Source organism: Caretta caretta, chromosome 8 (assembly GCF_965140235.1).
Source record: "Caretta caretta isolate rCarCar2 chromosome 8, rCarCar1.hap1, whole genome shotgun sequence".
NCBI classification, from domain to species: Eukaryota; Metazoa; Chordata; order Testudines; family Cheloniidae; genus Caretta; species Caretta caretta.
The window spans coordinates 10,098,374-10,123,834 of record NC_134213.1 but is presented as its reverse complement, the minus strand read 5'-3'; the positions used below and the strand labels follow the sequence as shown (position 1 = coordinate 10,123,834).

The window sequence follows — 25,461 nt, the reverse complement described above, 5'->3', positions numbered from 1 at the left end:
ATGATAGAGGTAAGCTCACCCAGCTGCTGCCTGATGTGTATCTTTTGTTCAACCAGCACTATATTCACTTAGGAAATGCAGTAAACAGTATTTATTTTATCCAATACATTGTCACATTTATCATAAGGCTTTAAGTCCCAGAAGTGCAATTACTTCATTTATCGTTGCTCCGGCCAATTGTCTACAGCAGGTGGAGTGAATTCTGGTTGTGGCGCACAAAGAGTTATACATACTAGCAGTGACTTCCAATTAAAAGTAGCGGAGTTCTGCGAACGATTTCCGATACAGTGCCCTGAGAGTTTACCCCGCTGAGCTTTGCACTGTGAATTCAGCTTTATTTACTGAGAGTCCACTTGGTTTTAAATCTTGAACATGGGAGGAGGTGGGCTTGAGTTTCAGCATTTTTGTTTTTGACTGTTGATATTGACCTGGAGAAAGGTAATTTATTGGAAGAAACTTTTATCAAGAGGCAATTTGAAGTGCAGGTAGAAACTGATGTTGTGTCTGACTTTCATCTGCATGCTGAAAGGCCATCCTAATAGTAACCTTTTCACTAGTTAGTAATAGCTATCCATCACTGTAATAGCTGAACACTTACATACTGCACTGTCTGCTTAGTAGAGAGGCTTTGTAATAAACCTTAACCTGAAAAGCCTGATCGTGTCATGACAGCTCCCTTCTTTATTTAAAACAGCAACAATAGAAAAGTATTAAACTAATATAATTAACTATCTTCATAAGTGACCTTCCATAACGGCTTCTTTGATGCAGCCCCTGACTGCAGGTCACACGAAGCAGTCCCACTCATTAGGGTTACATGAGTGCAAAACCCTGAGTAGCATATGCATGTTTTGTGAGCCTTTGTAAAACTGGGGTTCTTAATGGCAGTTTCCCCAGCTATAAATTGTGAATGATACTTTCCTGCAACAGACAAGTGTTGTAGGGTTAGTTAGCATTTGTACCATGTATTGAAGATGTAAGTATATTAATTACTACTGAGGACATACAAATCCCAGCTTCTCTTTTGGGTGACCCTCCTCCGACAAGTTCAGTGTTCAGGGGCATAATTTGCTATGGGGGAAGAGGCACAATTGACGCGCACACACACCCCTTCCCCAAGCTTTTCATAGGTGTGTATGCTCCTCTTTTTGCCTTCCCGCCCCAACTTTGTAGAATATAATATAATCAAATAATGTTCTACATGCTGACACAACTTTGCCTTCCCTTTCTCCAGAATGTTTCTAAAATGACGCCCCTAACTGTGTTTATAAAGATTGCAGAAATGCATGTGTACAAATTGCAAATATGCACATGAATGTAATGGCGTTCATCTGATGCTCCTGCCTGCTGCATTCTTTAGAGGATGTGGGATATTAAAATGAATACGAATCCTGTTCCCTGAAGTGTTGAAGAATCCTCTTCAGCTGCAAAAGATCTAACCCAGCTGCAATGCAGATGGCTTCTGTGACACTTGAGTGCAAATGCCCAATTCCATGTGCATTTGTGGTCTCAGCAAACCCCCGCACTGTGATTATTCAGAGCAGTGCAAGCCAAGAGGACATGAACTCCACCTCAAGAAGCTCACAATCTAGATCAGATAAAGAAAATTCAGGGTCAGATATACTACAGGACTGGGGGGGGTCAGGTCTTCCAGAAATGTAGAGTTAGGATTGAGGGGATTGGTGAAAGAAGTGAGTTTTCAAAAGGGATGTGAGAACAACAAAAAAGAGGTCATTTGGTGCACTGTCAAGTGTAATAGAAGCAAGGACAAAGATGCAAAGAAGGAAGTTGGGAGGAAAATATGAATGTGCGGGGGGGAAATGTAGGCAGAGGGAATACAAGGAAATTAGAGCAGAGCGGCAGGCGGGGCAAGGTCATGCAGGGTCTCTAAGGAGAGGGCAAGAAGCTTGGATCTAGTGTAGAAGGTGAGAAGCAGCCAATAAAGAATTCAGCAAGATGACTAGAAACAGGGCTGGTAATCACACAAGGATAGGCTTTCTCTCAAGATTTCTGTTGCTTTCTGCTTTCAGCTACTTTGAAAACACAGTGAAGTTAGCCTTTTTCATGGTGTTTCTGCTTCTGATCCTTCCTGAAACCAAGCCAATACACTTGCAAATGGAAAAAAAAAAAGAGAGGAAAAAGTAAGTTAGGGTTGATTTTTAAGTAAAGATGGGCTTGAGTTGCAGTAATCAGATGTGGACCCCAACCCCCTTTTTCTCCAAAAAATGTAAGTGGCATTCTTATCCAGGGTTTGGGTCAGAATCAAATCTAGTTTTGAGCTTGATTTGATTCAACCAGTTCATTCATTCTTCGTTGGTATTGTTCTGGTTTCCTACTGGTTGGGCAGAAAGGGGTTAATCTGAAACAAAGTTCACTCCATACTTCAGTTAAAAGAACATGCAAGAGAGAGAACATCCTAATTGAGCAATGATGCATGTCAGGCCTTTGTGGTGTGACTCACTAATGGTTGTTTGCCCGTGTTCTCGTAGGGTTTGACACCAGCATACTACCAATCTGTAAGGATTCATTAGGCTGGATGTTCAACAAACTTGATATGAACTATGACCTCCTGCTGGATCACTCTGAGATCAATGCAATTTATCTTGATAAGTATGAGCCATGCATTAAGCCCCTCTTCAACTCATGTGACTCCTTCAAGGACGGAAAGCTTTCTAACAATGAATGGTGCTACTGCTTTCAAAAGCCAGGAGGTAAGTCATTCCCTTATGTAACATAAAACTGATTTATAATTCATTACTATAGATGCTAAAATAATGGTATGGAAAATGTAATTTGGCAAAATGGCTTTTCTATTATTATTAATAATAATATTTATGCAAAACAGCCATCACCATATGTCCTGGGATGATGATAAGAAGCTTTTAAGTATGATTCAGTGGCCAGAGCATTGGACAGGATGTTAGGGAGCATTTACAAACTTGGGAATCATGTTTAGACACCTAAATAAGAATGGCCAGATAAGTGTTGAGCAACTTGCAGCTGCCACTGAAGTCAGTGGGAATTGTAGGTGCTCCTCGCATGGGAAGTTCAGGCTATTCATGTAGGTGCCTAAATATGGAATTAGGTACCCAAGTGTAGCCAGACAAATTTAAAACTTTTGGCTTAAATGTTACCATATTCAGATTAATATTTCAAAATAATATTATACATTTTAATACCTTGTAGTTGCCTTGATAAGAAAACAGTTCTGGTTTCTCTTTTTCACAAATATGTAGTATTTTTTTAGGATTTTCTAGGTTTCAACATCTTTCTTACATTTTGACTGCACTGCCATTTATTTTGAATTGGTAATTCATAGCCCTTTTCATTTAAAAATAAAAAGCCCTTTTCTGTATCCCTGGTGAGAAAGGGCATTGTGTAGCAATGGCAAATATTGTCGATTACATGTATTTCACTGGTGAAACAAACAAAGAAGCAATCAAATTACTGGCACTCCAATTCAGGAATTAGTTCTATTGCTAATAGAAGGCTTATGACCTTGTGTTCTTATTAATGTGGAAATTAGTTTATTAGGAAATCATAAATTAGAAGCCTGGCATTATTTCAGTTTGATGAAGGAGAAGAAAAAAATGTTTAACAACCCAAATGGCCCCAAAACACTATTATTAAATATACTGTGTTTTGAATTTTTTAATTAGTAAAGCTAATGACATACATTTGTTTTGCCGTGTATTACCAGCATATGGGGTTATTTCAGTCCCAGGTGTACAATAGACTACATTGCATGTAAATAGTGAAGCCAATCATTAGAGAGTCTGTCCCGTACCATCTGGAAACTGACTTTCATACATTATATTTTAGGTCTCCCTTGCCAGAATGAAATGAACAGGATTCAAAAGCTAAGTAGAGGGAAGAGTCTGCTGGGTAAGTTTGATCACATGCCATTCGTTTCAATAACTAATTAAAGCTCTGTGATCACTGTAACTTTGTGTGCAGTTATCGTTTTTCAATTAGAAATTAATATTTTGAGCCTGTGCCTGATGTTTCATGAAATTAAACCAATAATGAGGTGTCAACATAAATTTATGCAACTAATTCAGAACAAATTGATACCACCTCCCCAAAAACATGAATGTTATTTTATATAGGTTCTTACACCATGCTTGTCATCATGAGCATGTAAAGCATGCTGAGCATATCTGAGCATGTAAAGGCAAAAGAGAGTATTTTTAATTCAAATCTCCTGTGACTAGTTAAAAAAGCAGAGTATATAGATGAAGAGAGTTCAGATTCTTCCAATTATAAGGTTGGAAATACATTTGTTGGAGTTAAATTTTGTCTAATTACACTTTTAAATGTTTTGTTCTACTACTTCCTGTTGGCGATGTTGAGGTCTGGGACACATAGTTTCTTTTTTTTAAAAGCTGAAAAGTCAAACTGTTAAATTGGTAATTGGACACCAGTGAAATCTCAAGGTGTTCTGTGGACTGCAGTCTATGTGGCATTATTGTAGTGCATCTCCAATTCATTAATTTACGTAGGGCCAAATCACACAGGGTGGGTATTGGCAACAGTTGGAGTAAAAAGACTGAATTTGGCCCCAAGATATCAGTGGGAGTTTTACTTGACTGAAAATTGCACGTATAAAGACTGCAAGATTTGCCTGATAATCAGCAATTCATATTAAATATTTAACAAATTTTAATTAGGCAAAATATAGAACATACAAGCCAACTAAGTGTAAGGTGCATAGCTGTCTGATATCCTATTCTGACTCATGAAGATTCAGATTAGCAACGAATGTAAAATTATTTTAGTTTCCAAAGACCTTGGAATTATCCCTGAGAATTTTAGGGAACACCTAGGATAGGTGGAATGGGCAAATGGTTCAGTTCAGATGCAGATGGTTGCATAGGTGGCTGCTGTTTTCTCTCTCTCTCTTTCATGGAAGCTTTTATGGGTGAGATTTTCAAAGCCACTTAACAGAATGGGTTGACCAATTCCTATTGTTTTCTAATGGGAATTGGGTGTCCAGGTCCATTAGACAACATGGAAAATCCAGCACTACATTTCTTCAGTCTTTATTTTGTGCAGTATGAAATAAATGTCAGCTAGGCTAAAAAATGGTTTGTTCTTACACATAGGAAAAATAACGGCTGTTCACACAGTGTGTAGAACATACAACGATACAAACAACCCCCTTTGCATGCCAGTGGGATCAGATCACAATAGCTGGAGTAAAATGACAAAATAACACTGGTATAAAATGTTCTCTTCCCACAAATAATTATGTCAGTCTACAATATTTTTTTTTTTAAAAAAGGAAGGAAAAAAACTGGCTCAATTCAACAAATCAGTAGGTTTCTGTAATACTTTGCTCTACGGGCTAGAAGAAAATACAGAAAAGAGGAACTCTCTGGTTCAGTTAGCAACTTGAAAGTCTTCCTGCATAACACCACCCTTTGGAGAGCCTCTTATCTGATCCCACTGCTATTTAGACAGAGTAGAACAATGTGGGGTTTTTTTCTTGTGTCAGTTGCAAAATCGTGCAGCTGGAAAACAAAACATTCACATGACAAAAATGCTGCTTGTAGTAAAGATAAAAAAGATACGAGCGTCAAAGAGACTGTTCTTTAATTATTCTCTTTCTCTGATATGTAAAATGAAATATTTATATTCTGGACACTGTGCACAGGGAAGATTTCTGTAAACTCGTATTCATTGAAAAAATGAGGAGTTTGAGAATTGCCACAAAGTATGTCAAAGCCATTGTCATTAAACATGTTGTATTGTTGAATTTGGAGACTTTCAAATGAAGTCCATCATCCCAGTGGTTTGAATTAAAAAGTAAACAGCCCCATTCATCTTTTCTGGCCAGATTTACCTAGGGGGCAATTAAATGTAAAGACACCACTTTCAAAGAGCAAAACTGGTTAGCCCAGTGGCTCTCAACCTATTTACCATTGTGAGCCACATATGCAGCTCTCTGTGTGTTATGTGGACTGCATCCACACAATCTATATACTGCCTGTATGGCCCTGAGGATGTGACATGGGCTGCAGCTGTGTGCTGATTGGGCTGTGGGTTGAGAACCACTGGTTTAGCCTGTTCACACTTCTCCTACATCACTAAGATACCTAACCTCTGCTTTCATCAGTATCTTCAAATTGGGTCTTCTCCTATATCAATTCTGTGATATAACAGCTAATACAGGGATCTGCCTGCCAGCCCTCAGCTTGTATGCAGTGTTCTTGTGGCCATGTTGGTCCCAGGGTATTAGAGAGACAATGTGGGTGAGGTAATATCTTTTACTGGACCAACTTAGGTTGGTTAGAGAGAGAAGCTTACATGGCTCTTCTGTAGGTCTCAACTTTGCTGTTAATTCTATGTATGATACTAGTCTGGCCTCCATCACTGCTGTATCTGAGCACCTCCCAATCTTCAATGCATTTATCCTCACAACACCCCTGTAGATACAGCAGTGCTATCACCCTCATTTTATGTGGGAAATTGAGACACAAAGGGACTTGCCTAGGGTCACACTGGATGTGTGTGGCAAAACTGGAAATGAACCTCGTCCTCCCACAACCCAGCCTAGCACTCTAACCAATGTTTTCTATATATTCCACAATAGATGGCCATTGATTATTATCCGTTATCATTATAGTGGAGCAGTAGCAATACCAAAGTTAAGACAGCGGCAGTGTTTTCATATTGATAGGAGTCTATCATTTCTCGGGTGCTGTAAGCATACACAGAGTTTTACAAAACACTCCCCGCTCCTCAGGTATAGGATGATAGTTGAAATGCAAGGAAACACAGAGCCACCATCAAAAAAGAAGATGGTTTGATGCAGAAGAGAGGAAGCAGTTGACTCCTGGGGAATAGGAGGTTGAGCCAGGTAAAAGGGGCAGTAAGAAGATGTGAAGCTAAGAGTGGGAACAGGAGACAAAGGGAGCAGTTACAGAGGAGGACAGAGAACAAGAGGGACAGGGATGTTGAACACCAAATCAAGAAACACTCAATTGGCAGCCTGTTTGTTTAACTCTTAGGCCTGGTCTACACTTAAAATTAGATCAGCTTAGGTACATCACTCCCAGGTATGAAAAATTCACATTTCTGAGCACCATAGTTAAGCTGACCACGCATGTAGTGTAGACATAGCTAGGTCAACTAGATCAACAGTAGAATTCTTCCATCCGTCTAGCTACCACTGCGCGGAGAGGGGGATTGCCTACGTTGAAGGAAAAGCCCCTTCTGTAAATGTAGAAAGCATCTATGCTCTGGTGCTGCAGTTGCATAGCGGCAATGCCATAGTTGTGCCACTGTAGCACTGGTAATGTAGACATGCTTTTAATGTTAGAGATGGCTTCAAATCAAAACCCCATATATGACCCTCACTCACTGGGGAAGGCCCTCAGATTCTACAGTGATGGCAGCCGTATGAGCAGGGGGATTAGAAAAGAAATGTGGCCCTGGCTCCTGATCGTTTCCCTCTTTATGATGGGCCATCCCAAAACCTGGGATCAAACTATCCCCCAAATGTGGATCTAAATCTAAATTACCTAAATGTGAAATCTAAATTCCAGACATTCTGGATTTGTGGTGTGACTCACCTTTAGTCAACGCTGAAAATGATTACTGTAAAGGAATATTTTGTTTCATAGGAAAGTAAGCTCTTGGGGACACTCTGTCCCCACCAGATTATTCCCACCAGCTGATAAATTAAGGAAAAAGTTAGAGTGGATTAAAATGTGGTCCTTACTCTGGCAGCCGGGAAAGATGAGCAGTGACTATGGTATGCAAGATGAGTTGCAGCCCCAACTCAGAGTATTTGCTCCTCCTCTAGATACCTGATTTGCACCCACAACTAGCTATTCAAAGCCCTATTTAAATGCACATGCAAAATTACAGGGAAATTGCCATCATTCTGTGCATCGTTCTTGGTCTTCCTTTAAACTCCTAGATAAATGGGGCCAAGTTCACCAAAGCTGAGGACTGCTTTCAGAACAACTGAGTGGCACTCACTTATGCTAACAAAGAGATTGGCCCATTATTTTTCTAAATCTATCTTTTGCAACACATGTAAAGCATTTGTGTGAACATTGCACAAATGATACATGCTGAATTTCAAAGGCCAGGGGAGGTGTTAGTTTCTCACGAAAAGTCACAAGAATATTTTTATATATATAATATCAGACTGATGCATCAGTCATTATTTGGAGTCAAATCCTTAGCTGGTGTAAATTGCTATAGACCCATTGAATTGAATGGATTTGTACCAGCTGAGGATCATAGTTTCATTGACTCTGATGAAACTATGTCAATTTACACCCACTCAGGATCTGATCCTCTGTAATCTTCTTCAGGTTTGTCTAGTCCAATGCATGTCTTAGTCTTTAAATAAGAAAGGAAGAGAGTATGAATATGGAAAGTCCTTCAGGATCAATATTGAAACAAGTGACTGAGCAATGAGTGAACTTGGAAAACCTTTATGGCTGAACATGTCCACACTATTACTGGACTGTGGGTAAATAAAGAAGATGTGTCTCTGGGGATTATAATCTTTCATCTTCCTTTCAATTGTCCTGGTATATGAACTTGCTAACACCACTGCTTCTGCTTGCTTGAAATAGCAAAGTTAATAAGTATGAAAATGTTCTCTGAGATCAGGTCAGATATAGAAAGGTTAATGTTCAAATGTTTCAGAATTACATTTGTGACATTTAAAAATTAGACATCCACTTTAATATCTGCAGTGGGATGAGATGGTAAATTCAGACATTCATAATGTATATATGACTGACTTCCCATTTCTATGTCTTTTATATAAGTAATTGCAGAGCATTTGGGCAATGTTTTCTCATTCATTTTTTCCATGGGAAATGTAGTAGAAATAGCCCTTTTGACATATATGAACAATCTGTAGAGATGCTCCACACACTGAAGTAGAAAAGTAAGTATTGTGTGAGCAGTAAATCACTGGGCTCTTCGACAAAGAGAAAATATACTTTCTCAAAAATCATTTAAGACAATAAGAGGTGGTTTTTCTGTTCCCGGAACAGAAGCAACCAGCAGAGAATGGAAGGTGTCTATACAGACCTCCCCTGGGAATGAAGCTAACTGATCTCCGAGGACAAGTGGGTTTTTTATATGGCAGCACATCTGCATTACCTCTGTTGAAAGTGGTGGCAGAAATAATACTGGCTTCTCTTGTCTCAAGAAACAAGAATGCACCATGCTCTGAAAGGCTAATGTGCAATGGTTTTGTTATGAGACAAATCTTGGGCTATTTTTTTGTTTAGCCTCAGTATCCTACTGTCTTTCCCTGAAAAGCTCAAGTATTAGTGATTCTTTAATACTTTTAGGAAATCTGGAGTTATACTTCAATTTAGTATAAATTAAATAGCAAGCAGGTGGCTGATGCCTTTCAGGTGTAATTATAATATTGTGGAAGGACTCATATGATAAACACCAGAAAAAATGGAAATTAAAAATGAAACATGGAAATAATTTTGTCTTGGGTAAGGCTACATATGGGAGGACAAGGCGTAAGAATGGCATTTTAACCCTGAAAGGAGGCCTATAGAGATGTTAACCATTCAAGGAGGTATTGTAGCTGGCACCAGTGCACACAGAGGGAGTAAAGAGAATTAAGAAATCCCGATCCTGTGTGGTTGCATTAGGGTTATCCCAATCCTTGTCTGGATCCTCAGCACAGCAAAGCCCGTGCGCAGCCAGTGCTCTTGTGAGCAAGTAGGGGGGAAGGAACAGGGAGCGTGTCAAGCAATTGTTCTGCCACCTCTCCCCAGAAGCGCTGGACATAGCAAGCTTCTGCGAGAGATAAGAATAGGAGGCCAAGTTTGGCAGTCCAGAATGTATATTTTCACTTTAAAATGGCACTACTTTTAATCAAAAAGGAGAAAATCTTACAGGTGGTTCAGAAATCAGGACCACTGGCTAGAATTTGAACCAATGCAAATGTTTTCAGTTATATCTATCTATCTATCTACACACAGATACTCCCAATGGGCAACAAATGAACTGAAGTCAACAACAAACACTAGGTGCAAATATATATACGGAGATGGAGTTAAAATGGGAGCTTGGGCCAAACAATCCACAGTTTGAGTGTTAGTTTTGTAAATCCAGAACTTGATCCAGGACTTTTTTGTAAAACCAGAGCCACTCCAGGTTGCTCCATTTGTAATTTATGCCATATTGAGGCATTTTACTTTAAACAAGAAACAGGCCAATTACAGTATATCTTCCTGCTTGATCCTGTAAAGACTAGGATTTACTAAGGAAACCTTTTTCTTTATTCAGGTGTTTTCCTTCCACGGTGCAATGAGGAAGGATATTACAAAGCAACTCAGTGTCATGGAAGTACAGGGCAATGCTGGTGTGTTGATAAATATGGAAATGAGATTGCCGGCTCAAGAAAACAAGGCACCGTTAGTTGTGGTGAGTAATGACCAAGACAACACAAAAATTAACATTGTTGTAAGCCCAGAAATTGCTGTAAGATCAGCCATGATAACAAAAAGCGACAATACAGGAAACAGAAAAGGAGTACTTGTGGCACCTTAGAGACTAACCAATTTATCTGAGCATGAGCTTTCGTGATAAACTTCATCAGAACTGTAGCTCACGAAAGCTCATGCTCAGATAAATTGGTTAGTCTCTAAGGTGCCACAAGTACTCCTTTTCTTTTTGCGAATACAGACTAACACGGCTGTTCCTCTGAATACAGGAAACATAATTAGCAGAGTCCCAAATGTTCCCATGTATTCCAGTTCACAATATAAAAGTGTCTGTGTGCTCACAGATGTACCTTTGTCTTGGAGCGTGTGTACAAGAGTATGAAATTGGCAATAACCACTGATAAGAAAATGTTTTTCCTACCAGCTTGGCAAATGCAGTAGATGCTATTAAAATAAAATATATGCGGTTGTTATGCTTGGTTATTAAATATAGTCCTCCCTATACAGTAGAATCCACATTTACAGGGGCTTCATAAATCAGGGCTTTCTTGAGAAGGGAAGGTTTTTAACTATACAAAGTTTTATAAATTAACAACCAGGCCCTATAAAAGTGCTGATACTACAGTATTATTACACTGACATGTAAAATTACTGGACGGCTCTATATAATCAGGCAAACAAAAATTTCTTCAGTGTGACTCAGTGTAATGATAGCTTCAGTTGCTCTACTTCCAGCAAAAATAGAGAAGGCAAAGCTTTAGAAGCTCTAAAATGTACATGATTACATCCTAAGTCGCTCTGTCAGGGTCAGCGGGTGCTTTTGCAGGAGCCGATGTGCATGAGTGTACATAAAATCAAGCAATTGCAACATATGCATAGCATTGGAGAACCATTTGCACGTGTGGTTACCAAAGATGGGCACGCAGATTCCTGTGTGCCCACCTCTGTCCTCACCCCAGCCAGATACGCATCCAATATAGGCAGGTAGCATATGTGTGCATGAGAAAGCAGATCCCAACTCCCTGGTGGTCCAACCCCAACCCACACAGCACTGCCCCATCCCCACTATGCCACCAGGGGACACCATCACAGGGCCTAATAACATCAGCCACACTATCAGAGACTCGTTCACCTGCACATCCACCAATGTGATATATGCCATCATGTGCCAGCAATGCCCCTCTGCCATTTACATTGGTCAAACTGGACAGTCTCTATGTAAAAGAATAAATGGACACAAATCAGATGTCAAGAATTATAACATTCATAAACCAGTCGGAGAACACTTCAATCTCTCTGGTCACGCAATCACAGACATGAAGGTCGCTATCTTAAAACAAAAAAACTTCAAATCCAGACTCCAGCGAGAAACTGCTGAATTGGAATTCATTTGCAAATTGGATACTATTAATTTAGGCTTAAATAGAGACTGGGAGTGGCTAAGTCATTATGCAAGGTAGCCTATTTCCCCTTGTTTTTTCCTACCCCCACCCCCCAGACGTTCTGGTTAAACTTGGATTTAAACTTGGAGAGTGGTCAGTTTGGATGAGCTATTGCCAGCAGGAGAGTGAGTTTGTGTGTGTGTGTGTGTGTGTGTCCCCGGGAAAAAAAGGGGGGGGGTGAGAAAGCCTGGATTTGTGCTGAACATGGCCCACCTTGATTACCATGCACATTGTAGGGAGAGTGGTCACTTTGGATGAGCTATTACCAGCAGGAGAGTGAGTTTGTGTATGTATGGGGGTGGGGGGGTAAGAAAGCCTGGATTTGTGCTGGAAATGGCCCACCTTGATTATCATGCACATTGTAGGGAGAGTGGTCACTTTGGATGAGCTATTACCAGCAGGAGAGTGAGTTTGTGGGGGGGGGGGGTAGAGGGTGAGAAAACCTGGATTTGTGCTGGAAGTGGCCCAACTTGATGATCACTTTAGATAAGCTATTACCAGCAGGACAGTGGGGTGGGAGGAGGTATTGTTTCATGATCTCTGTGTGTATATAATGTCTGCTGCAGTTTCCACGGTATGCATCCGATGAAGTGAGCTGTAGCTCACGAAAGCTCATGCTCAAATAAATTGGTTAGTCTCTAAGGTGCCACAAGTACTCCTTTTCTTTTTGTGTGAATCAGTTGCACTGAGAGGGCATTTCAGTGTCTGTGCACATTCAGTTCTTTCGTACTCCGCTGAGGCTGGCCTCCGAGAAGGAAGTTAGTGTTGATTGTGACAGGGATTTTGTGAGGTGGACGAGAGCCGACTGGCAATTTTTGACAAAACATTTTTAATGGAAAATTGTCAATTCATCGACACCGAAACTTTTGGCAGGGAAGGGTCAGTTTTGCTGACTTTCTTGACTCACTTTTTTTTTTAAGTAGTACAATTGCCTCAGTATTTTCTGACTGAAATATTCTGGTTTTCTGATTCAAAGCAACTTTTTGTTTTAAAAAAAGCTAATTGGGATAAAGAAACCCATTTAACAGTCAAAATTGAAACACAGTGTTTTGAAATTATTGAAACAAAATGCTTCAGCTGAACCACATGAAATGTTGGGGGGAATTTTCAGTTTGTGAAATATTTCGTCGTGAATCAGGACAAACGGGTTGGGTTGTTTTTTGTTGTGGGGTTTTTTTTGAAATCTTGACAGTTTTCATGGGTTGGGAAAATTGTTTTCCATCCAGTTCTAATGTAGACATTTGACTTTCAGGAATTGATCCGAGACCACCAACTCATTTCATGTAGACCACCAAACAATCATCAGATGGTAATGATTTTCAGTCACCATTCACCTTGGATGGATTTAAATTGGAAATCTAGAGATGCAAGGCCTTGTATCTAATTCTAGATCCCACTGAAGTATTACTTCCTCCCAGATTTGTGGTCATGGGCACAACAGATGTATGTACATTTTTAAGGGGGCCTGCTGTACTGTCCTTCGCTAAATTGCCTCTTTAAAAAATCAATTTACTGCACACAAAAAAAATAAAGTAGTTTGCATAGTCAGAACATTAACAAGCATTGACTAAAGAGATTTTTGGGTTGTTGGGTAAGAGAATGACCTTTTACTCTTACCTATTTTAGAAGAAGAGCAAGAAACCTCAGGGGATTTTGGCAGTGGTGGATCTGTTGTATTACTGGATGATTTGGAACAGGACCGTGAAGCAGCGAAAAAGGACAAAGAAGGGAAAATGAAGATTCATGTAAGAGCAGCTAATGAGGATGATGAAGATGAAGATGATGATAAGGATGATGAAATTGGTTATATATGGTAGTTGTCACCGTTCTGAGGACTCATGTTTTGCACAATATTGCAAGTCACTTCATATCTCTGCAATTGTGTCTGAGAACATCAGGCACAAAATCTCTCTCCTCTCTGTTTAATTTTGTACAGTATATATAATTTTCAAGATGGCTTTTTTCCAACTAGCTACTGGTTTGAATGCAGTGAATTTTTTTTCTATCAACAGGGCTCTTGAGTTTTGTTAGTTTTGTTTAAGCAAAGTTTCATAGCTTAATCCCCACCCACACAGCTTGTGAAATATAGTTTATGGGATTAAAAAATAAGAGAGAAAAAACAAACCAGTGCAAGAATTAGAAGCCTGTTTTATGTTATCAACATTGGAGAAGTTTTGTCATCAGCTGTTAACTGAATTTTCTGACCATGCTATAAGTAATCGCTTTTCTTTTATGCAGTAGGTGCCTCAATTTCTCTCCTGTGTCTGCCACTTGTCGCTAAAGAGCCAGTCATCTGTGTATAATAACTTCTGGCTCGCTAATATTGATGGTTTTAAATCAGGAAGAAATCCATCAGTATTTTTTTTTTACTTGCTCTAAGAATGATTACTACAGGCTCAGTTCTGCCCTTATTGAAGTCAATGTTAAAACTCCCGTTGTCTGCAAATGTGCAGGATCAGATCATTGTCACCTAGTTTTCATAGTAAACAATATGATCTCGATCCTGAGAGATGCTGAGCATCTACAGCTACCACCAACTTTGAGCCTCATAGCAAAGGAACATGATTTAACCACCTTCCAGAATGTTGGAATGTTTTGTAAATCTAGATCATTGTAACCATTTTCCAACTAGCAAATCTTGGGTTTCTGTTTTAATTAGTTTGGACTAAGAGTTTGCCCAAATGTCATGCATGCTGCCTCTGTTTCTGGAATAACACACTAATGGATCTGCTGGAAATCCCTTGTTCTTCATTTAGTCTAAGTAACTCCTCATTCCAAAGCTAGGAAGCTGTCAAAGATACTCACCATCAAAAGTAATAAGCTGTCTCTTCTTTATTTTAAATTGTGAATATTTATTTAGTCTGTATAAAAAACAACCTAAGATAGTCATGTTTCCAACTAACATCCTTTCTGCTTAATATGAAATATCATGCACTCCTAATACACACCTATAAAATAGAAGAATAGTATTAAAATTGAATCCTATGATTCTTTAAGCCATTCCCATTTATTCATATCTCCACAGTTGTATGACAGCATTCTGAAGCTAAAATATTTACTGCTCTTCCCTGTTGAAAGTCATGGGTAAAATGAATGTACCATATCATGTCTTTTATCCCTTTTGTTATTTTATCCAGATTATCGGAAAACATGATAACGATGAGGAACCATGGGACAGAATACGTTTGTAAGCAGTTCATTTTTGTATTTAAGAGGACAAAAGTGACCCATGATAGAACTTTAATTCCAAAATCTTTTAGGGCCAAATGCACCCTGAGGTGGCAGGCGTAATTCTATTTAAGTTAATGGAGTTATACCAGAAATGAATTTTGGCCAATAGGCATTTCAAAGAAGGCCTTTATATTTCTGTTAAAGATGCTACTTCCTTGGGTGAATTGACTTGCATTTTCAAAAGCAGCTGTGCGGTGCAGTTTACCCCCAGACCGTTAGTCAATATAAGGAGTACTTTGCCTGCTTATCTATCTTGCATGTTCCATGATTCGTTTTTGGGGGTGAATCATGTCATTACAAGGTAAAGTTTGCAAAATGAAATCTACCAATATAAATGCCAAATTCCATTCCATAAGCAGGATATTTCACCTGTTTCCTTTAGGTTTCATGTCCTCAAGCCAGCAGTCTGAATTCATTGCTCTTGTGAAACATGAGCCCAAGTCAGACATCCTTCTCAGGGTGTACTTTACCCTTGGTGTTTGTATTGTCTACCATCTCATGGGTCTTTAGTGACTGAGGGGAAAAGCATTGCTTTAAATGTTTCCAAATAAAGGCCTGATCCTGAAAATTCTTCAGCCCACATAAGTAGGGATTTGCAGGCTCCAACCCAAAGGTTTCATACTAGAGAATCCACTGTATGTATGATCTTATTATGCAAGCCCAACAAATGGACTCCGTATGCCTTGCATTGTTTTCTGGACACCATCACAGCACCTATGTGCTCGTAGCTAAGACTTAAAACATTTTAGCAACTTAACTTGAATCTTTGGCTAGAATTCATGTGTGCACAAACACACACACACACACACACACAGTTGAAATACACACTAGCTCCTGTAGTTGACATTATAAACAGCAAAAGCTGGTTTTATTTTTAAAGTCTTGTTTCAAAACCTTTGCCTGCAATTTGTTTTGAAGAAAGAAAATTTTCTCATTACAAACAGAACTTGTCTGAAGGGGAGAAATAATTTGTTTCTCCTTATCTAGCCAGTGTGCAGGTGATTTGAAAGTAAAAGGGAAGGCTTCATTCACACATGCATCCATGGAATTCACTGGTACAATAACGCAACAAAATGGGAAAGTCCCTTGACAACAGGAATTGTGAACATCAAATGAGCTTATATTTTACTGTTTCAAACACAAGTTGTTATAGGGGCTTAGTTGTTTTCGGCTCTTTTATTCTCTGTTTGTCTGGAGTCATGACCTGAAAGTTAATAAAGAGCAGGACTGCATGATTGGTGTTAATAGAAAAGGAAGCAGCAAGGGTATCCACTGTGGTTTGGTTTGCTCTTTGTTTTTGTGCGGAAAAATGGTTGGCAGCTAAGGCAATTGGTGGAAATCCTACAATCCACTCTGATTCACGGTGATTACTTTTTAGGGCAAGATTGAGCCTTTAGAGTCAGCCCTAAGCATTGAGCAGCACATAGCCTCCGCAGCCCCGGAGCAGCCCCCAGAAAGCATTGTGCCTTCGGAGGCACTGTTCCTCCAAAGTTCCCTGCATGCACTGGGTGGGACGGGGAGTATGCTGCATAAATCTCCCTCTTGCATGCAGCCAGCTCCACTGACCGGTGCGTGGTGGGGCATGGAGCCATGACTCTACCTGCTTCTTGCCCATCTTCAACACTTCCCCAACCTCCCTCTGCTCACTTACTCCCATGGGGGAGTACCACTTATGCAGCCTTGCCGTCTTGCCACTAGACCGAGATCCATATAGGTCCTGTGAGGCTGCATGGAGAATGGAGTGAGGGGGCCTTTCTCCCTCTTACTCCTCTCTGGGTATGTCTACACTGCACTCTATGCACAGGGCATGACTCAGGTTTGAGCCCAAGTGCCCCTTCTGTCCATACATCAATGAGTCTGACTAAGGCCAGCAAACACTCAGGACTAGGTCCTAGGACCCTGCTAGGGACTGTGACTCAGTCCAACCCGTGTCATTTTGCAGTGTGGATGCAGCTCAAGCCACAGACATGCAGTATGGGTGCATTAGCACAGCTATGAGACCTGGATCCAGCAATTGTAAGCCCAGTTATACAATGCAGTATGAATGCTCAAGCATGGGCTTGGAAATACACAAGCCTGGTTCACACAGATTCAGGTTTACAATGCAGTGTAGACATAACTTTTGTGCCCGTGCAGGACGAGAGTACTGTTTAACCCTAAGCAGACATGGCCTCCAGATGCTCTCTCAGGCCACAGGAGAATCCCGCAATGAATTTCTCATTATGCTAAAATTGGGGGGAGGCATTGTTTTAGGGGGTTGTGTATGTGCAAAGAAATAAATGCAGCTACTGTTTTGCATGATCCAGATGGTTATGTCCTGTCTGTGATGCTGGTGAGTCAACTTCTTTATTTGACTTCTGATGTTTATAGATTGCTACCAAATGAGCATAAGAGAGACAGAGATGGGAAGCTCATTCTGCTCTGCTGTATAATGAGTGACGAGAACAGCAACAAAATGGGCCTGGCCCTGACCTCATTTACACTGGTGTGAATCAGCAGTAAGGCCATTGATTTTACTGGGGTTAAATGGTATAAAACTGCTGTGAAATCAACAGCATCCCCAGTGTGTTCCAGACCAAACCAGTGATTTGGAACAGCCTCAGGAAGCTGGGCTTTGACTCCTTTTAGTTTGCTTCCATCTCTTGAAAATCACTTTTTATAAATTACAGACCTCGAAAAGAATTCTCTTTTCTCCTTGCCTTTGACAAAAAAGATAGCGATTTTCAAAAGGAACAAACACATCTTGTAGTTTGACATCATTGTTACTTGAGCACGGTCAATATCTTGCATCTCGCACATCAGATCTGGCTTCATTCGGAGCTTGATTTTAATCAGATGAAGTCTCTGGTTTTGCCCACTGCCTTTCCCAAGCCCACGGCCTTGCCATTTCACAGACTCCAGGCCCCACCATCAAAGCAGAAGGGGCACCCCATCGTGCCATGAAATCCAGGGGGTCTCCACAATCATTAAGAACTATATCATGAAAGCTGACACCATACCAACATTCTGCTAGTGCTAAACTCAGCCCAGGGCAGCTGGCTCCTACACAGTGCTGTGCACCACATAAAGCTTTGAGAGTCAAATCTTCTGCTCCCTTACAGCCTGTATAATCAGGTACTATTCAGAAGAAACGCAGGTGGGTAGGGAAGATGTGAGTAGTGGCTGCAGCCTCTCTATTCCATTTGCACAGGGCGTCAGGTTACTGCATCCACATTCCTACAGATCCTGTAGGATCCTCTTTCATTCCCTGCATTTTTTAAATATTTCCTTAAATAAATCTAGTCAGTCTTACAGCTTAATTGACAGGCACTCTGGTCACTCCAATGCCCAGCTGGTCTTCATCCTCATTCTCTCTAGCGCTAGGGCCTCATCCTGTAGCCTCTTCTCACCTGACTCTTCCAGGTGAGACTGGCTGCATTTATTTTCAGCAAATATGAAGTAATCAACATTAAAGTGAATGCATTACAGTCCAAGACCTGTGCTCAGATGCACCTGTACAAGTCCCATCAGAGTCAATGGGGTGTTGTGTGTACATCTGAAGGCAGAATCTGACCTTGAACAACTTCTGCTGTAGCTCCCTGGGTGACACTCAACTTGGTCTGGAGGGCTTGTGCAAAGCTCTTTGCCTCCGTTCAGCTCACAGGTCCTGGTTCAGGAAAGCATCCCTCTACAGGAAATCACCTTAACTGCGTGCTTAACTTTAAACATATGCTTACGTGCTTTCCTGAATGGAGGTCATAATTTGAGAAGACTAACACCATTATCTAGTTTAGTAGAGTAGAAATACAATGTATCATGTAAAAAGCTATACAGATTGTATAAAAAAATAATGCCCCATATTTTGGTAAGAACTGTGTAAGACGGAGCTGCATGCTTTGAGAAAAGCAGTTAAGAATATGTCTGGATCTAGGGACAGATCCCCAGCTGATATAAAGCTCCATTGAAGTCAATGGAGCTACAACAGTTTCCACCCCCTGCCACCTGGCAAATCAACTTGCTCAGCAGAATAATATAATTTTGCCAATCACAGTTTCCCACCGAGTACAGAAACTCCTGATTTTTAACTTTTTGTTATTTTATTACTGCTGTTGTCAGATTAAGACAGCAGGTAAAGCACATGCCATTAACGGTGGAATGACAAACCAGAGTTCTTTCTATTGATTTTTTCCGGCCAATTGTAGAAGATGCTTTAAGAAGATCTCCCAGTTTACTGAAGTAGTAAAGCAATGAGGCATTCAGTGCATTGTATCCAGAGCCAGTGGCCATTGCAAACTGCAACAGAATTAAACAGCCTGCATGACAATCAGGAGGTTTGTAGGGAGCATTTCACTTGCTTCTGGCTTGATTTAATTCCCATTTTTGTTACAAAGTCAAATATTCCACTTGCCTCAAATTGTTGACCTTCCAAATGTTTTCTCATTGTGAAAGATGGAAACAGAGGAGCTCCATTGTTTAAAGATGGAGACTAATTTTATCACATTTCCTTTGAAGGATTATGACACATCGTGAAGTATTATTTTATGTTTCCAAGTGTCCTTTTCACTAGTATTGTTAACTCAAAATATCCCTTGAATTCAGTTTCTGACATAATTTTTGTTGTTGGCATCTTCATGAACACGATGTAATCAAAATGTGATCAAAATATTTTGGCTATTGTTTTAACCCATTTTCTGTGTTTATTTAATATTTATTCTACAGTTTATATTTCCGATGTAAAGTTTATTTTGAAAACAACACAATTTGTTAGTGAAAGCTTCTCTTTGCCTATCCAGCCTACTCTAGAGTCTCGGTGTACTTTCCTGGCATAGGAATATTTTAATGTTTGCATGTTTTTTGCAGCATTTTTCACCCCAGGCAGCAAATGACATAAGATCTAAGGTCGTCATTTGCTACAGACCACAAGATCTCTCATGCTTAGCTTCTTACACTTTTTGGCTTTCATTGCAGTCTGTTCTGTATGTCGTTCTAGTTCATAGACTGCTTTGTACAGGTACTATACATGAAAGAGCCCTTTCTACAGTAGGTGGGTTTTGGTCTTTTTATACTTTTCTCAATGCTGCTGATATCCGTTACTGTTAAATGTGGTGTGTTGTAAGGAGAAATCCAAATATTACGTGTTTAAGTTTGATGTCCCTACTGTAGATGGAATGTAGGCTGTCATAGTAAATTAGATTAGCATAATAAATTCTGAATGCTTTTTCATGAGGCGTTAACTGGAATGTGAACATTTTGTTAACCTCCTTGGTTAACTGTAAATGCTTAATTGTAGTCCTAAATAGTTAAATTTTTGTCTGTCTCAATAAATTTTAATTTGTCTGCGACTCCGCATTGCCTTCCTTTTGTTTTATACTGTGGGGATCCAAACTACGGTATTGCCGTACTTAGAGTCAGCAATAGAAGCATGTGCTGAAGTGCCTGGTCCGTGTTATTTTTCAGTTATTTTTCAACTGTACTTCTGTTCAATGTCAGCTCTTAAATCTGTGAAGTTAATGTCATGTCTTTAGAAAGATGTACTTTAAAACAAAAACCTGGTAACTGGGTGTATTAAAAATGGATTAAAAAAGCAAAACCTAATTAACTTAGTTTCTTTTCCAAGCTTGTTTCCTCCCCAATTAGGTTTTGCAAATTGTGGTTTTCTGTTTAATAAGTCTCTCCTGAAGGTATCCATCGCCATGCTATCTAGACACTTTAACATCATTACCTACAACATCAGTCAAGTGAAATTAAATGAAAATACCACTGGTAAAAAATAACAAACCATTTATAATTCATAATTGTATAAATCTCTACTTTTGTGTCTCTGGCTTATTAAATTCGCTAATATCATCCAATGTATCTGGCTTATTTTCAGTACAATAACATTAATTGACTTTAAAGACCCACTATTAAAAACATAGTTCTGCCAGGTATTGAAAGGAAAATGATTTTTCCATTTCCTTTCTGCCCTATTTCCATACATTTTAATCAGCATAAAAGCATATTTCGTGGCTCAGACCATGTGTTACCAGAGTGGCTCCTTAGATTCATAGATTCCAAGGCCAGAAGGAACCATTGTGATTATCTAGTCCGACCTCCTGTCTAAAACAGGCCATAGAACTTCCCCAAAATAACCCCTAGAGCAGATCTTTTAGACAAACATCCAGTCTTGATTTAAACATTGTCAGTGATGGAGAATCCACCACAACCCTTGGTAAACTGTTCCAATGGTTAATTACTCTCACATTGTCCACTAACACTGTTATATCTAAGATGCTTATCTGGCCCCGATCACAGCAGTATCTGAACACTTCACAACCTTTCAGGTATTTATCCGCACACCACCTCTGTCAGTCAGGGCAGTGCTATTATGCCCAATGTACATATTAGGAACTGAGGCAGAGCGGGGCTAAGGATCACATTTTTAACGGTACTTAGCCGTTGCTGCACTCAGCATGACAGCACCTAACTGATGTAGGAACCTAGGCCTCATTTTCAAAAGGGATTTAAGCACTTGGGAGCCTAAATCCCATTGACTGCAACGCTGAGCACAGCAACACCTAAATATCTTTAAAAATCTGGGCCTCAGTGACTGGCCCAAGGTCAAACAGGAAGTTGGGGAAGTGACCTGAGGTCTCCCAAGTCCAAGACTTGCACTCTAACCACTGGGACCATCCTTCCGCCCTGCAATGCTGTAAATTTACATGGCTCTCTACAAAGAGAGCAAGACATGTTCCCTGCTCCAAAGACATTGGTCTCAATGGACAAGGCAAGGCATGAGGTCACATTCAGCACAGGGTGGTTGCAGGGGGAGATTTTTGGTGAGGGAGGCCAGAGGAAGGATTCCTGGAAGAAGTGAGTTTAAAGAGGAGGTTGCACAGGAAGTGAGATAGTGGCTTAGGTGCGGAGATGCAAAGCTGAGAGTGTGAGGAGAAGATAAATGTAGAGAGACTGGGTTGAAGAGGCAAGAAGGAGGTAGACGGAATAAGAGCAGAGATGTAGGTAGGGGAGATTGTCATGGTGTCTGAGTGTAATAATATTTACTTTTATTGTGGTAGCTCCCAAGAGCCCCAGTCAAGGATCAGCACCCTTCGGCGCTAGGCACTGTAGAGACAAGTCACAAAGAAGCAGCTCCCTGCCCCAAGGGCTGGCAGTCTGGGTGTCAGGACACAACATGGACAAAGAATGCAAGCACTGTAATTGCGCATGCTAGTTGGGTGCACAATTGTGCACCTCACCCCTTTTTATTTTTTAAACTGTCTGTCGCTTTACCTCCATAGAGGCTAAAGTCCTTCCCTACCAGTTATTGACTAAAGCAATTTTTCCAGAATAAAGCTGACCTGAGCTGAGATAGACACCAGAAATCCAAGAGCACCAGCTTGACAGGTGAGTTGAAGAAGAAACCCCACTAATTCACTTACCCGGAGACTCCTTTCTATACTTTCTATATCAGATCAACATGTAATTGCATTGTATTTTTGTTAATCCCAAATACCGAAAATATCACAGTCAGACACCTTTATCCCACTCACAGACGGTTTTGTGATGTGTAATCCAAATCACAAGAGGGAATTGTGATATCAAAGGCAGGTACATGTTAAGCATCCTCCTTAAAAGTATGTAAAATTAATTAATCACATTCTATGCTATATGTCAACTGTTAGTGACAAAATAACTTATAGTATGTTAAATTGCCTGACCTTGAGTACAACTGAGTTTATCCTTAACAAAAACCACTCCAAAACTGTCTGACTCATGTCAGATTTTAGATATTATGATGCTGAGCACTATAGGAAAAACTAAACTCGGGAGAGCGTGACGTATTAAATGGATTTTCTGAGCTGGTTTTTCTATCCCTTCTGTTTGTACTATAAAGGCCAAAACTGCAGCCATCTTGCACCTTGTTTTGCATCACCCACATAAATTCTAGCCTCCTCTGCTCCTGATGTATGTCGACAATGGCAAATTTTGAAGCGCTGACATGTTATGAACTGAGCAAAAACGAAGTGAAGGCTTCAGGCCCAAGGACTGAGAGCTGTAAAAGTCTATCGGCCAGTCCATCTCCAAACCCAGGGTTCAGACTGCCCTGTGTTATGGTTTCCCACGTGTGAAGAAAACCTGTATTTCTCAGTCTAAATTATTTTTATTTCAGATAAAGGAAAGCAGAAACAAAAAACAACCCTCTGTGACCCTTCCTCTTGTAAGGCACCTTGCTACCATCTGCCCTTAGCATGAGGAAGTGTTGTCTGAGCCTGCTCTGGGACAGCTCCCCAACTCAACCAGCCATGAGCAACACAAGCGTGTGCCCCCCCCCCTCAGCCCACACAGGCTCCACTGTCCCTCTGCAGGTAAGCAAATGGCGTGTTCCAACCTCCGAGTCCTCCAAGTGTCTCCCTGGAGTGCCCAGCCTCTAAGCCACTGGACACACACAGAATTTCTGGCTCCTCTGTTCCCAAAGGAACCATCCACCACAGCTAATTAAACACAGCTATGCTTGACACACAGCACTTAGATTTGTTTATAGAAAAAGCAAGTCCAAGTTTACGGAACAAAGAACAGAGGATCAGGGGATTGCAAACAGAAATATTGGGAACGAAGAGTTAGATATAAAATAAAATCATAACACACGTTCTGGAGCCTAAACTTAACTAACATGCTGCCCTCTTGTCAAATAAGGTGCTGTTCCACCTCCTTCTCATAATGTTTTTTAGCCGGGAAAACTGAGACCTTCCTGTCATAAGACCAAGCCTGTCTGCTGCTGCTTTCTCTCTGCTCCCCTAGATTTATTAGAGGTGTCCTTTGGTCACCTATAAACAGGGTTCTCTTGGTGTTAGGCGCCTATACCAGTTTCGCTAGAAGCTTGGGGGCCGGGCAGAGGACTTTCAGCTCAGTGGTTAGGGTACTCACTTGGGCTGTGGGTTCAAATCCGTTGTCATCAGGTGGAGGGAGGACTTGAAGGGAAGAGTCACTTACATTCCAGGTGAGGATGTAACCATTGGGCTAAAAGTTGCCCTCTCTCCCAAGCCTGGCCACTTTGTGTAAGCTCACCTATAGAGGCCCAATCTAGTAGATGAGTTCTGAGCACACGTACCGGATCGAGGCCCCAGGTGAGGTAAGGGGAGGAATGCCTGTCTCTCCTCGGTTTGTGGGAGTTATGGTGTTCAGATGCCTGGCATGGGGCTGCAGTGCAATGCACACAGGTAAAAATATAGGGAGCTTTTACTGCAAAAAAATAGGTACCAAGTGTGTTTAGGGTTTGGTGGCAGCTGAACGGGGGTTTTGTGACTCACGGTGGGGCCTGATTCTGGTATTTAGGTGCCTAAAATGGCAGTTAGGTACCTAAGTCCTTTTGTGAATCTAGCCAAGATCTCATTCAGCGCTATCTCAAGTAGCAGCCTGTTTGGGTAGGATGGGCTGAGCTCTGCACCCAGTTACACAAGTGGAGTTGTTAAGTTCAAGGCATCTACACTGAAAAGATAGAAAAAAATCTCAAAAATACTCTTTCTGGAAGGTCACAATGTAATACTGCTTTAGTTCTTAGAACCCAGAACAGTAACACGCAAACCAAACAGAGAGAGAGACAAACAGGCTGCTCCCTAAGGCAGAAGGCACAACAACAGCTTGCTCTAGGTGGGCTCTTTGCAGCCTTCCCAAAGAAGACCCAGATCACACTGCTTTGCTCAAAGTCCCCTGCTCCTCAAGCAGGACCAGGAAACCTCTTGCAATTGAAAGTGATAGCTTGTAATTTTAACAGTTTTCAATACCACAAGAACTACTCCAGTGTTACAAGGGTGGAACTGAGAGCAGACTTTGGCTCCAGATTCTTTTTTTAATCTATGTGCAATGGCATCTGTGTCCTTTCAGTGCAAAACTGGCTTTCTCATCTGGCCTCAAGTCAATTTTTCATCCTACTTTGAGGTCATTGTTCCTTAACTGAATCTTCAAATGTCTTTTTCCTCCCACAGGCACTTGCAAGTTAATTAAACTTTTAACAATGAGTTACATCGGCAAGAGAATAGGATATCGGATTGCTCATCCATTTTACATAATTGATGAATTAATGTCCTTACTAATTGAGTCAGGAAATCCTCCTTTAACATGGAGCCAGACTGTATCACAAACAATTGGCTGTGGGGTTAAGTTGAAATCAGAGTTCTTGGTCCCAGAGGCTGTGTGGTGAGACACATCTGGGTTATCTTCCCTAGAGTTCTTATGACGGCTTTTTGCTGACCCTGGTTTCTGCTATACCCACCTATTTTCTGGCATCAAGATATCCTACCTTTCTAGCCTCTTCTCACATTTGTAAGTTCCAGGCCTGATTCTCTACTACAGCTGAGCCAATAACTAACGTTTTTGTTTTGCATCCG

The 25,461-nt window shown here is 40.6% G+C and overlaps 1 protein-coding gene across 4 annotated transcripts in view; it reads left to right on the top strand.

The window, feature by feature from the left end:
• Nucleotides 1-20,439, top strand: part of SPOCK1 (SPARC (osteonectin), cwcv and kazal like domains proteoglycan 1) — a 480,430-nt gene extending 459,991 nt beyond the window's left edge. For 3 of the 4 annotated variants that reach the window (XM_048860608.2, XM_048860609.2, XM_048860610.2), the window contains 4 exons: nucleotides 2,490-2,711; nucleotides 3,823-3,885; nucleotides 10,288-10,425; nucleotides 13,514-20,439. In XM_048860608.2, coding sequence (XP_048716565.1) covers nucleotides 2,490-2,711; nucleotides 3,823-3,885; nucleotides 10,288-10,425; nucleotides 13,514-13,704 — 614 coding nt within the window. In that variant the 3' untranslated portion in view covers nucleotides 13,705-20,439. Of the gene's footprint in view, nucleotides 1-2,489; nucleotides 2,712-3,822; nucleotides 3,886-10,287; nucleotides 10,426-13,139; nucleotides 13,197-13,513 lie in introns of all 4 variants that reach the window. The other variant, XM_048860611.2, reaches the window with a different exon arrangement.
• Nucleotides 20,440-25,461: the final 5,022 nt, after the last annotated feature.